The sequence below is a fragment of the Dipodomys ordii genome, unplaced genomic scaffold (assembly GCF_000151885.1).
Source record: "Dipodomys ordii isolate 6190 unplaced genomic scaffold, Dord_2.0 Scaffold150, whole genome shotgun sequence".
NCBI classification, from domain to species: domain Eukaryota; kingdom Metazoa; phylum Chordata; class Mammalia; order Rodentia; family Heteromyidae; genus Dipodomys; species Dipodomys ordii.
In genome coordinates, this window is record NW_012267366.1 from 141,478 (window position 1) to 153,640 (window position 12,163).

At 41.0% G+C, this 12,163-nt stretch overlaps 1 protein-coding gene across 1 annotated transcript in view; it reads left to right on the forward strand.

Moving 5' to 3' along the window:
* Positions 1–12,163, forward strand: part of Wwc3 (WWC family member 3) — a 65,385-nt gene that overhangs the window by 17,012 nt on the left and 36,210 nt on the right. The window contains exons 5-6 of the mRNA XM_013032201.1: positions 7,008–7,137; positions 9,374–9,523. Coding sequence (XP_012887655.1) covers positions 7,008–7,137; positions 9,374–9,523 — 280 coding nt within the window. The remainder of the gene's footprint in view (positions 1–7,007; positions 7,138–9,373; positions 9,524–12,163) is intronic.

The window sequence follows — 12,163 nt, forward strand, 5'->3', positions numbered from 1 at the left end:
TGAGCCTCCTGAGTAGCTAGCATGACAGGTGTGAGCCACCAGCACCCAGTGTAAAAGTTTTAGGCAAATCAAACTACGTATCCAGTGCTTGTGCTGGCTACTGGTTTTTATTGCTCATTTGGTTCCTTTGCTACATGCTTCCCAATCCACTGATCCAAGCTCTGTCTATAACCTATTAACTTCTATAACCTCTATATCCTAGCCAGCCTCAAGCGTCTCAGATTTCTCCCCGTGTACGTAGTGTATGTAGTGGCTATGTTATCCTGTGCCCCTTCTGCTAAAGGGATGGGGGAAGAATGAGAACAAGTAAGCAATGGAAATGGATAGATCATTGGAAGGTATCTGGGCAGCCTCGTTGAATTGGACTTCCTGTTCTGATTGGGCCCTACTTTAGTTTTCTCACACTACTCTACAGTGTCTATGGATAATTTATTACCTTGATGCTAGGTATGTTTGAACTAGATTGTAGTTTATTTCTCACTGGCAGAAACTGAAGAAAGTAACTGGAGCTCCGGAAGAATCTAAGACTGGAGTCTAACCGGAAGCTAAACCCTGTGCTCTTCTTTCTAGACCCAGCACCAGCTCCTTTGCCAGGGCTCCATCATTTTGGGCAGCTCCATCTCCCTGTTGGAAGACAAAGGTTCTATTGCAATGTTTTCTTAAGGCTAAATAGCCTAGAAAATAGAATGTGCTGGAAACCAAGAAAACTGCCTTGCCCTTGCCCTTGCCCTTGCTCTTGTCAGGAAGTAAATCCATCCAGTGCAGTTGTCATTTTGTGAATGAGAAATGGCAATCTGTGTTTCTCTCCGTGGGTGGGCAGGGACATCGTAGCCAGCATACGGAGAGGGTTAACTGCTTCTGCAGCCAGTGTGCAGTATGACTTGTGCTTCTGGATGAAAGAAGGACGGTACTGTTTGTGTTTATATTTCTGCTTTCATTAGCAAGGTCCCACGCTGGAGAGCAATGATTGTAAACTTGCCTCCTGCCAAGGGGAGGCTGCTAGTGCCTGCCAGAGCTGATGGGGACACCCGCCCTCTCTGGGGAGGTGGAGGAATGGCTGGGAAGGCTGTGGACCTGGCCTTGGTCCTGAGGGGCCCATCCCAAGCCTGTGTCCCACCAAGAGGCTAGGCAGCCTTGCGTGGAGGAGCTGCAGAGTGCGCTCTGGCTTACTCAAGCACATTGCCCTCGGTTTGAAGCTTTATTGTCACTAAGTTCCTGTGTTCTCTGATTCAACCTCAGGAAGAGGAGAAAACTTGAGCACTGAATCGATGGCATGCTTAAAATTCTTTGTAAGTTAAAAACAATCTGATCGTTTTTCTCTGAGTTTCACAGGCTATTTTTCTGGTGTCAAGGATTGGACATTTATGTTTGGATCAAGTGATGCAAATTCATATTTATTGTTTATTGAGATATTTTGGAAGCATTTTAAGAATTGAAAATGTAATTACCTTACGTTAGTTATGAGTCCTGACTGCAAGTACAGATAGCATATGATCTATTATACAGAAAGGTGAAGCTGCTCTGGTTTTATTACCAACATTGATTTAAGATTTAAGGTAATGGCCCTGGATTTTCCTTTAGAAACTTTCTGCTGTTCTTGCCTCACCAGGAGTTTGGCTGCTTACAAGCATTTTAAACTTGACTTGTTTATTTTGGTGAATTTCCTGGCTAGCAAGGAAATCCATCATTATGTTTGACTCCAAGTGGGATAAAAGAACCTTTTGTATTTTAGAAAATATCTGTATATTTTGTTAGTATTGTGGCCAAGGAGAGAGGCCGGGGGAGAGGAAAGAGAGGGGGGATAGGGCGGGGATGTATTGAATATGTATGTGTATATACACACATCTCAATGATGGAAATTGTCAGACATAGAATAGTATAATGAAACCTTTCTGCATCCATCATCCAATTTTTGCTTACACAATAATCAGTGTTAGTTCATCTGTGGCTTTGTCTCATATACTAAGCTCTCGGTCCCTTATTGAAGCAAATCCAATAATCCCATTTGATTGATAAATAAATGTCCTAAAGCTGTGGACTACTTTTGGAAGCATAACTTTCTTCCCAATACCCCAATTACTAGGTATTCCTTTCTAGCAAGCTTTCATGTTTCTATGGCATGCTTGGATCCACATTCTGATGAGGCCCATAGTGTATTTGGGTAATGTCTCTTTTTTTCTGGTAACTTAGTTGTTGAAGAACCTAATTTACTTCTCTTAAAAATTTCCCTGATAGATCTTGTTGCTTGAAGTCCCAAGGCATTGCTGAACTTGTCCTTTGTCTCTTGTTATTGGAGCACACAAGTTAATTTGTTCACGAGGCTGTTTCTATTTTGTGTTCCTTCTCCACTTTCTTTCTTTTTTCTTTAGTAAAGATGTTTTGTAGGTGCTGGTGTTACTTCCTTCAAGGGGTACATACTCTCTGGTTGTCTCTTTGTGCTGTGAAGATTATCAAGGGGTTCTAGCTTTCTTGGTGTGCTGAATCCAGGTATAGTATTTCCCCTCAGCTTTTCCCCTAGTGTTGTGTATATGGGTCTTTCAGGATGGGCTTGCTGGGTCAAAGGGTCCATGCATTTGTCATATTATTGGACATTGCCAAATTATCCTTTTTATAGTTTTACCATGTTATCTTCCTATCACGGGTGTATGATGAGGTTTGACATGTTTGCTAGTCCTATCAGTGAAAGTTTCATATTCATTTGCATTTCTTTTGAATCCCTCTGTAAGAGACTTGAGAAGATAGGTCCCTCACTTACAATAAATAAAGTGTTAAGAAAAGGTAAACTTAAGTGGCTCATGCCTAGCTACTCAGGAGGCTGACATTTCTTTTTTTTTTCATGTTTTAGAATTCTTTAATCATCATTTTCAGTTATAAATTGTTCTCAGTTAATAGGTTCCATACATTGCTGTTATTATTCTTTTTTATTTTATTTTATTTTATTTGTGAAGATACTGTACAGAGGGGTTACAATTACATGGGCAGGATAATGCGTACATTTCTTACCAAGAATTGCAGCCTCCTCCTTTTGTTTACCCTTCACATCCCTTCCCAGCCTCCCCCCTCCCCCCCAGAGGCTGACATTTCTAAGGATTGCGGTTCAAAGCTAGACAGGGCAAGAAAGTCTGTAACTCTTATCTGCAATTAGCTACCAAAGACAAACCAGAAATAGAATTGTAGCTCCAACTTATAGAATGCTAGCCTTGAGTAAAGAAGCTCAGGGACAGTGCCCAGGCCCTGAGAGTTCAAGCCCTATGACTGACAAAAAGAAAAAGTAAGCTTTACCAGCAAAAGATCTGCTTTACACTGTTGCCATCAAGTTTCTGAAGCTTAATTTGAAAAATTGCCTTAATATGATTCATTTCTAGCGTCTATGGGCAAATGGAAGGACAGAAAGTTAGGGTACTTGCAGTGTTTCCCATCAGGAGACCCACGAGAATGAACTGAGCATGCTCATTGGTGTGGGAGGATCCTCGTTTAGTTTCCTAATGAAGATCTGGAATGTGTTAGATTATTGTCCTGCAGCCAGAAATTCATTTAACATGGTTTCACCCCAAGTGTACCATGCCTACATGGCACTGAAGCCCTTTTCTGCTATGACAACTGTAATGTCCCTGGGGGTGCTGGCGCAATGGCCAAAACGCTGCCCTGACCACCTTGTTACCACATCCGTTGGTGGTGGTGTGATATTTCCATACCTGGCACCCAGTCCTTCTTACAGATTCCACTGTGACCGCTTTGAGCTGAGCCACTATTATGACTCACATTCTTGTGAGGTGACCACAGGGATTCTTTTAAATGTCTCCTCTGCTTGTGACCCTCTTGCAGCCTTCTCTCTCCTGTAGAATACAAACCAGACTCTAGATGAGTGGTCTCCCTGGTCTGAGCTTTCTTTCTCACTGGCTACTTTCTTTTCCATTAGCCTCATTCTCCAAATGGAATTTTAACTCAGAGTCTCACTCTTGCTTAGCTTGCTTGCTTGGCTGGTGCTCTTCCACTTGAGCCATACCTACAGCCCAGATTTTGCTGCTTAATTTTTCATCTGGGTTAAATTGCTCTGACCCCAAACTTCATTATTATTTTTTGGTTGGTTGTAGAGCTTGAACTCTGGGCCTGGGCACTGTCCCTCAGCTCTTCAGCTCAAGACTAGTGCTCTACCACTTGAGCCACAGTGCCACTTCCGGTTTTCTGACGGAGGCGGGGGGGGGGTGTTTATTGGAGATAAGAGTCTCACTGACTTTCCTGGCTGGGCTGGCTTTGAACCGCAATCCTCAGATCTTAGCCTCCTGAGTAGCTAAAATTACAGGTGTGAGCCACTGGTGCCCGGCCCAACTTCCTTATTAAGTAAAAAGATTGTGCTTAGTTCATAAGGCTGTTGAAGTGGTTAAATGCCAGGTGTAAAGCATGCATCAGACCCTGTCATGTAACAGGTGGTTGACATATTGAACTACTTACTTTCAGATAAAATCTCTGTAATATATCATACAATATGACCAGACAGTGTTTGTTTGTTTGTTTGTTTGTTTTGCCAGGCCTGAGGGTTAAACTCTGGGCCTGGGTTCTGTCCTGAGCTCCTTTTGCTCACAACTAGCACTCTACCACCTGAGCCACAGTGCCACTTCTGGCTTTTTCTGTGATTAATTGGAGATATGAGTCTCACAGACTTTCCTGCTGATCCTGGCTTTGTACTACAATCCTCAGATCTCAGCCTCCTGAGTAGTTAGGATTATAGGCATGAGCCATCTGCACCTGGCAAATAGTTTTATATAGTAATACTTTCTATTATTGTTTCCCCATAACAAGCACAGAGCATGTAAAATCCTATGCTTGATATACTGAGCTATTTTCATGTAACAATGTATTATAATAATAATGTTATTATTATTATAATACATAACTATTTTTTTGCCAGTTCTAGGGCTTGAACTCAAAGCCTGGGCACTGTCCCTGAGATTTTTTGCCCAAGACTGGCGCCCTACCAGTTGAGCCACACAGCGCCACTTCTGGCTTTTTCTGTGTAAGTGGTACTGAAGAATCAAACTCAGGGCTTCCTGCATGCTAGGCCAGCACTCTACCACTGAGCCACATTCCCAGCCAACATAACTAATTTTTGGAAATAGTTGTTTAGAGAGTTCTAGCCTTGAGACCATGTTATTCACGACGTTCACATTTATTTCTTTAATGGTAAAATCTTTTCCCCTTTCTTTTCCTGCATCTGACTACTTGTATGAAACTAGAATATCCGTGACAGAGAACTGAGGAACTGCTGGGGAAGCAAGACTAGGGCTCCCAGCCCTTCCTGGGCTCACCACACTGCTATTGGGCTTGCTACTCTAGGGTTTCTTGGTACAGGGCCCAACCAGTGGTCCTGGTCCATTCTTATTCATGCTTCTCCAGGCCAGAGCTCAGATCCTTGCCCTCAAACTCGCACTTTGGTTCGGGACATGTCCTGTAATATAAAAGCTACTGCTCTTCTCCATAATGGGATCGGAATCTGTTTTCCCTGTTGAAGTAGCTATTCTCTTCTAGAATGTGGCACCTCAGGAGGCTGCTGTCTCCATTTGTGGAATTACTCATGGCCATACTTTGATGTTTTAGCTGCTGAAAGCAACAACATTCAAGTCTAAAACAGGAAGCAATAGCATTACCCTCTCAGACTGCAACCTTGACCCGCCCACCCTCCGTATGTCTATAGGTATTTGATTAGTATCCATTCCCAGGTACTTGAAAACACGCTGTAGAGAAGAGGGAGACTAATTTGCTTCACTGCAAATTCTGTCACACGTGGCAAGGAGTTTATTAATGTTGAAAAGAAATCAGAGTTGGCCCCTTATTTACTTTTTCTTCATGAGTCATTAGATACCACATCACCCTGGTAGTAATCATCAATGCAAATATTACAGGCCAGACCTCCTGCAAAATGAGGTCTTCCCTTGCATTTTCTCTTTAAATCTCAAGCCCATACTATGAGAATAGTGTTTTTATTAGCCTCATTTTTGAGACTCAAAGCAACTGGTGGAGAAGAGGGGAGGGGTCCCACAGGTATCGAATGGACAGGCTAATGCGCTACTCTGACTTGCAGGATACCAAGATTTGTGCAGAGTGGAAACACGGCAGCGACATTCTCAGGGTGATGTGTGGGAAAAAAGATTAGCAGTATAACCTGTGTAATGTTAGGTCTGGAACCTGAAAAGCTAGCTAATTGCTTTCCAGGGAAGGACTCCATTCCATCTCTGGGCAAGTTTCCCAAGCTCCTTAGCCCTGAGGGCGCCCAAAGCTTGAGATTTAGGTATGGGAGACGGGACGGAGGAAGCACTCCAGAGGCTGCCTGTTAGCTGAAGGTGAAGTGCAGTCTTGTCCTGTTCTGTGCTCTGCTTCCACCATTCTTAACCTGGCCTACCATGCATAGGAGTTGGCTGGAAGGATAGATAGATGGATGGACAGACAGAAGGAGGGAGGTAAGGGGAGAGGGAGGGAAACATGGAAGAAGGAAGTTTGCATAGATGGATGTTTGGATTGTAGGTAGGGAGGAGAGAAAACTAGAATGAAGTAAGAGAGGACACAAACCTTTCCAGCTTTTACATAAGGCACCATTGTTGAAACTCATTACTTATTGATATTTCCCATGTACTCTCCTTATACACAAATCTCATTTCATAATCATTTTGACTATTAATCTGGATCTATGCTGGCAACAGAGAAGACTTAATCCTCCTCTCAGGGGACTGAACAATCCTTTACTAAAGCTAGCTACCTTGCTGCCTGCTCCTTAATAGAGGATGTGCAGGGGACGCTTCCACAGTGAAGGCAGCCATCTTCCAGCGAAGTCTCAGCTCTCTGTAGTTCCTATCATGAAGGAAGGCTTTGTAGAGTCTTCACCAATCTGTGTCAAAAATATTGCTTTTAGTTGTGTCCCACCTTTCTACAAAGACTTTTTTGGGGTTTTATTGTTGTTTAAAGGACTGTTATGGTCTTATGTGGAACAACCTTAATTTCTCTTTATTAACTAGGATTGATCGGAAGATGTCAAGTGCTCACACTAACTACAAACTGGATGAGGCTCAGGCTATAATGAGTGAGCTTCACACCATCAAAAAAGCTATTTATACTGGCGAGAAGGAGCGGCGGGACCTCATGCAGGTAGGGCCTAAGGGTATCCCTTGCACAACCTGCCCACCTACCTGTCTACCTTTTATTTACTACGTATGTTATATACAATTTATGTATAATATTATTTATGTGTATTTTAGACACACAACTGCTCAGTATGTTTAGATTAGTATACTGATTTCCAGGGCCATTGTAGCACAAGTGGCTTAAGATAACAGAAATGAACTGTCCCTGATTTGGACGGCAGAAGTCCCAAGTCAAGGTATCAGCAGGGCTGTGCTCTCTCTGAAGGCTTGGGGGAATGGGAGTGCGGTTCTTCTCTTCCTCTTCTTAGTGTCTGTGGCACCAGGTGTTCCTGGTCTTTCTTGGATTAAAAACGGTATCATTCCAGTCTCTGGTTTCATTGTCACACAATCTTCTTCTATGTCTCTGTGTCCAGATTTCCTCGATCAGGATATCTGGCATTCTGTTAGTGACCACCTACTCAGGATGGCCTCATCTGACATAGATCACATCTGTGAAGACCTGATTTGCAAATAAGGTCATAGTTACAGGTTCTGTGGATCAGTATCTGATCGCAATGGGCGATCAAATGATGTTGTTAATAATCAAAATAACACAAAACATCTATGATAAGTCTTGTTATTCCTTCATCCCCCCATCTCTCATAACTACTTGTATTCTCTTCTTACATAAGCTTTTAGCATTCATGCAAATAGAAAACAAATTGGAATACATGTGCAAAGCTTCTTATACAAAGCTATTCTTCTGTAGCTTCCTCCTGTGATGATAATAGCCTGTATTTATTCCCTTATCAGTTCCCAAAGAACTGCTTTATTCCTTCATCTGTTTGCATAGTATTTGAATTATGTAGTAGGGGCCATTGTAGCTTTGTATTGCTTAATGATTTTACCCCTTGAACTTCTGTGGTTTTTACTGTTTTTGTCAGTTTTATAAATGCCCTCCTGTTTGTTTAGTGATAGAACACATTCATTGCTGCTTATTATAGCTTTTATTTTTCACTTGACACTTAAAGTAGCACCTAGTGCCTGAGAGGCATTTGTCTAGATTCTGTAGAATATAAATTCAGAGAACATAGAATGCAAGGCTCAGATTTATAAGCAAATACGCGACCGATGCACAAATGAAGGTCTTATTTGGAAGTGCTTCCCAAGGTCAAGGCTGTGAGGACTTAATAGAAAGTTCTCATCATGCTCTCCAAGATGTCTATTATTCATATAATCCTGGCCAACACTCGGGGTGGACCAAGTGGCACTTCATGGCAGAGACACAGAGAGTCCCACACAAGTGGGACTCCCTGTCTGTAGTCTCTGAATCCATGGTGGGCTACACTGGGAAAAGCTGCCCAGTTACTTTGCTTGGATTTTCCATCATGGAGGCAGGAGATACAATTTCTACAGAAGCCTCATGCCCCACTATCTTCTTTGAGGTCTCCACAGCTTCTTGAACTCTGAGAAGCCCTAGGGAGATGCTTGAGCCAAAGTTCTCTTCCATTAAAATCAGTTAGATTGAGGTTTTTTGGTTATTATATGAACTTAATATGACTAGCTCCTACCAAGGGGCCTTTGTCACGATTTTGACCCAATTATGTGCGTTCTATTGCATTTACTCATTCTGGTTCTAGTATCTGTAGGGATAACTGAAGGTGACTAGGTTTAAAAGTCTAAAAGAAATGGTAAAAAAAATCAGATTTGTCTTAAACTTCCCTACAAAGGGTTCCTTGTGCCCAAATGCATACTTTATTATAATTTTTGGCAAACTAACGTTGATATGAGATTACTTTTGACAATACATAATTATGACTGAAAAAAATCAGGTTATAAAACTGCATGAGCATTGTCTGGAGCTGTTTTCATCTTCTGTGGTATATGTGTAATAATATTGAGAAGGCCTGCATCTTGCAAGAGTCACTTACTCATTGAACTTGTTGAATAGGAATGAGCATTTTTTCTTTAGGAAATACAAATATTTAAAATCCAGTAAAAGTGACCTTATAACAGTTTGCTTTTATTCCTGTGCTGCCAGGAGGACTGAGTCGCTTTCTTATTTCAATGACTGAGAATTTTATTAAAAGTACATGCAGTGAAAAACATGTAGTTGAAAATCTAGTGAGAAAGGGGGCTGCGGAAGGGTAATTCTCCAGTCATAAGGCGGCAGACCTAGAACAGAAAAGAAATGATTGCTTCCACAACAAAGGGAAACCTTGCCTTCTCTACTTCAGAGAGCTTGTCTTATTCTCTTCCAGAGCCTGGCCAAGCTTACTGACAGCTTCAAGAATAGCTGCTCCATCACTGATTCTCTGCAGGATTTCCCTCACAGTGCAGGCACGCATGGCAACTCCAGCACTGCTCAGCAGTTCTGTGATACCGGCTCTCAGACAGATGCCATGGGGGAGGTATGTCTGCCCTAGAGCAGAGAAACGCATGAGCCCAGAGAAGAGTTGTTGGATTGCATTGCTGTCACTCATTTGACTTAATTTTACATTTTCATTTCAGAAGTATTTTGGGCTTTGTGTCATTATGTTTGAAAAAGTATCCAGCTGTGATGGTTCAGTGACATAAGATCCACCACGTGATTCTTAGCATGGGTCAGCAAGCATTTTCTGTGGAAGGATCAGTTAGCAAATATTTAGGCTTCACAGGCAGACCCTCGCTACCTTGACTGTTCATCTCTGTCATTGTATTGCAAAAGCAGTGCCAGATGATAAGTGGGAGAATGGGTTGTCTGTGTGCCATACAACTTTATTTACACAGTGGGCAGTGTGCTGGATTTGATCTCTGGTTTAGACCACCTGCGTTATACTTGGTTGCCATTTCTTGCTCTTCAAAAGTGAATGCTACTAAAGGAATGTCACTGAGAGAGCTAAAATAAATGGGAGAACTAAAAGAAAATTTGAGAACTGGAATAATTGCATCACCTCCCCCCACTTTGATGGTACTAACCAGGGTTTAAACTCAGGGTTCTACACTTGCTAGGTAGGTACTCTTACACTGGAACCATATCCCCCCAGCCCTGTTTTTTAGTTATTGTTCACCTAGAATCTCAAAGCTGTTTGCCTGGGGTTGCTGCAGGCAGAGATCCTCCTGGTTATACTTCCTGTATAGCTGAGATTACAGCATGAGCCAGCACACCTGTCCCTGTGCCTGTTAGTAATTAATGAAGCCTTCAGTTAACTACAGGAATGGGTGGGAGAATTATCAGCTGAAATTGTGTAGTGAATAATCAAAAATATGCTTGTGTAATGTCACTGAGTTTGAAATTGATTTGCCAGTAAATCTATTTGGAAAGCAATTTGGAGGGCTAAGATAAAATACCAATGGAATCTCTCTTCCTCCCTACCTCATTAAATAAAAAGAAACCAGAAAAGGGAGAAGAAGCTATTTGATGGAAAGCTATGGATTTAAAATAATGAGCTGGTATTTTGAAATTTGGGGATAGGACCTTTCTAGGGAGAGGATGATATAAATTATGACTCATGATTCATGTCTTGATGTCTTGGAAATATCCTATTTTCAGGTGTACCTTTGTTATGGTCCAAAGCAGATTTGGGCATTTTTGAGCAGACACCTTCTTCAGTTTAAAGAATATGGTCACCATCTGTAACATAAAAGCACCTGAGTCAAAAATGTTTGGCATTTTTGCCTAAAGATTTTGAAGGAAGGAAACAAGTAGAAAACTAATTGAATTCTGGAAGTGACTCCCTGCTGCTTATCATAAGATTAGATTTAGAATTTACAGCTCTTAATTGGTTTGAGAGAAACAGATAAGATCAAAGTCTCTCTAATGAATTTGGTAAGCCATTCTAAAAATGTTAGGTCAAGAGTGGTGGCTGTTTCTGCTACTCTTGCTGTAAATTGTCATGGTTTATGAGCTCCTGCAGTTTACTGGGGCTTGGCTTGGCTTGGCAGCTTTACAGCTGTTATCTTGGTTTAGCTAGTTTCTTTCTCTCTGTGTGCGTGTGTGTGTGTGTGTGTGTGTGTGTGCATGTAGGATTTTGTTATTTTCAGTATACTTGGTATGAAAATATTTAATATTTAATAAAATATTTAATATGATATAAATCATGTATAAAAAGTGGTGTATAAATTTAATATTTAATAAAATACTTAATATTTAATCACAGCTACTGATCATATTTTGAGCAATTAAAGTGTAATTCTAAAATGATCATCCCCTCACTTTCCTTCCTTTTATGGTTTGTTTTTGTGACTATGACTTTGGAAGTCATTCTCTACTTCCTACATACTAGTCTTTCTTCAGAATTTGAGCCTTCTTAGTAGATCACTGCAGTTGTCCTTCAGCATCCACAGCCAGAGCCTTCCTCAGATATCACAATCCACACAGGATTGAGTTGGTTATGTAAAATGCAACATTACCTACACACTTCCTCCCATATACTTAAAATCTTCTCCAGATTACTTATAATATCTAATGCAGTGTAAATGTTACACAAATAGCTGTTATATTCTATTGTTGGGAAATGGTGATAGGAAAAAAGTTTGACCATTCCTAACTACAGCTTTTTTGAATAATTTTTATTATCTTTAAGTAGTTGTACAAAGGCGTTTCAATTTAACATGTCACTCTTTCCTTAGCTACAATTTTGATCTTCAGGTGGTTGAATCTATGGATATAACTCACAAATATGGAGGGGCAAGTGTATTTAGTGTTTATTGAAGAATCGGAGAGTCTGCAGTGCAAAGTTGGACACATTTTTTGCCTTTGTATCAACTTGTACTAAGTAATTTCTTGCTTTATTTTAAAGCTTATTTGTTGTTATTTGGGATTATGTGGTCGATGAGCATACTTGCCTTGTTTATAAAACAAAAACAATACCAGTTTTAGGGAAGCAAAGGTCTTCTCAGCTTGACTCCCAGCCCTCACCCATCAAAGGTAGCAGCAGAGTATTATTTGAAGTATTCTCTTCTAGGGCTTTGAAAAATTGAAGTTGGAAGACAAATTAAAAGAATAGTCTGTATTGTTTCTGAAAGTTTAAATGAATTCTTGATGTTTTGAAAATACGTTTTTAATGTCG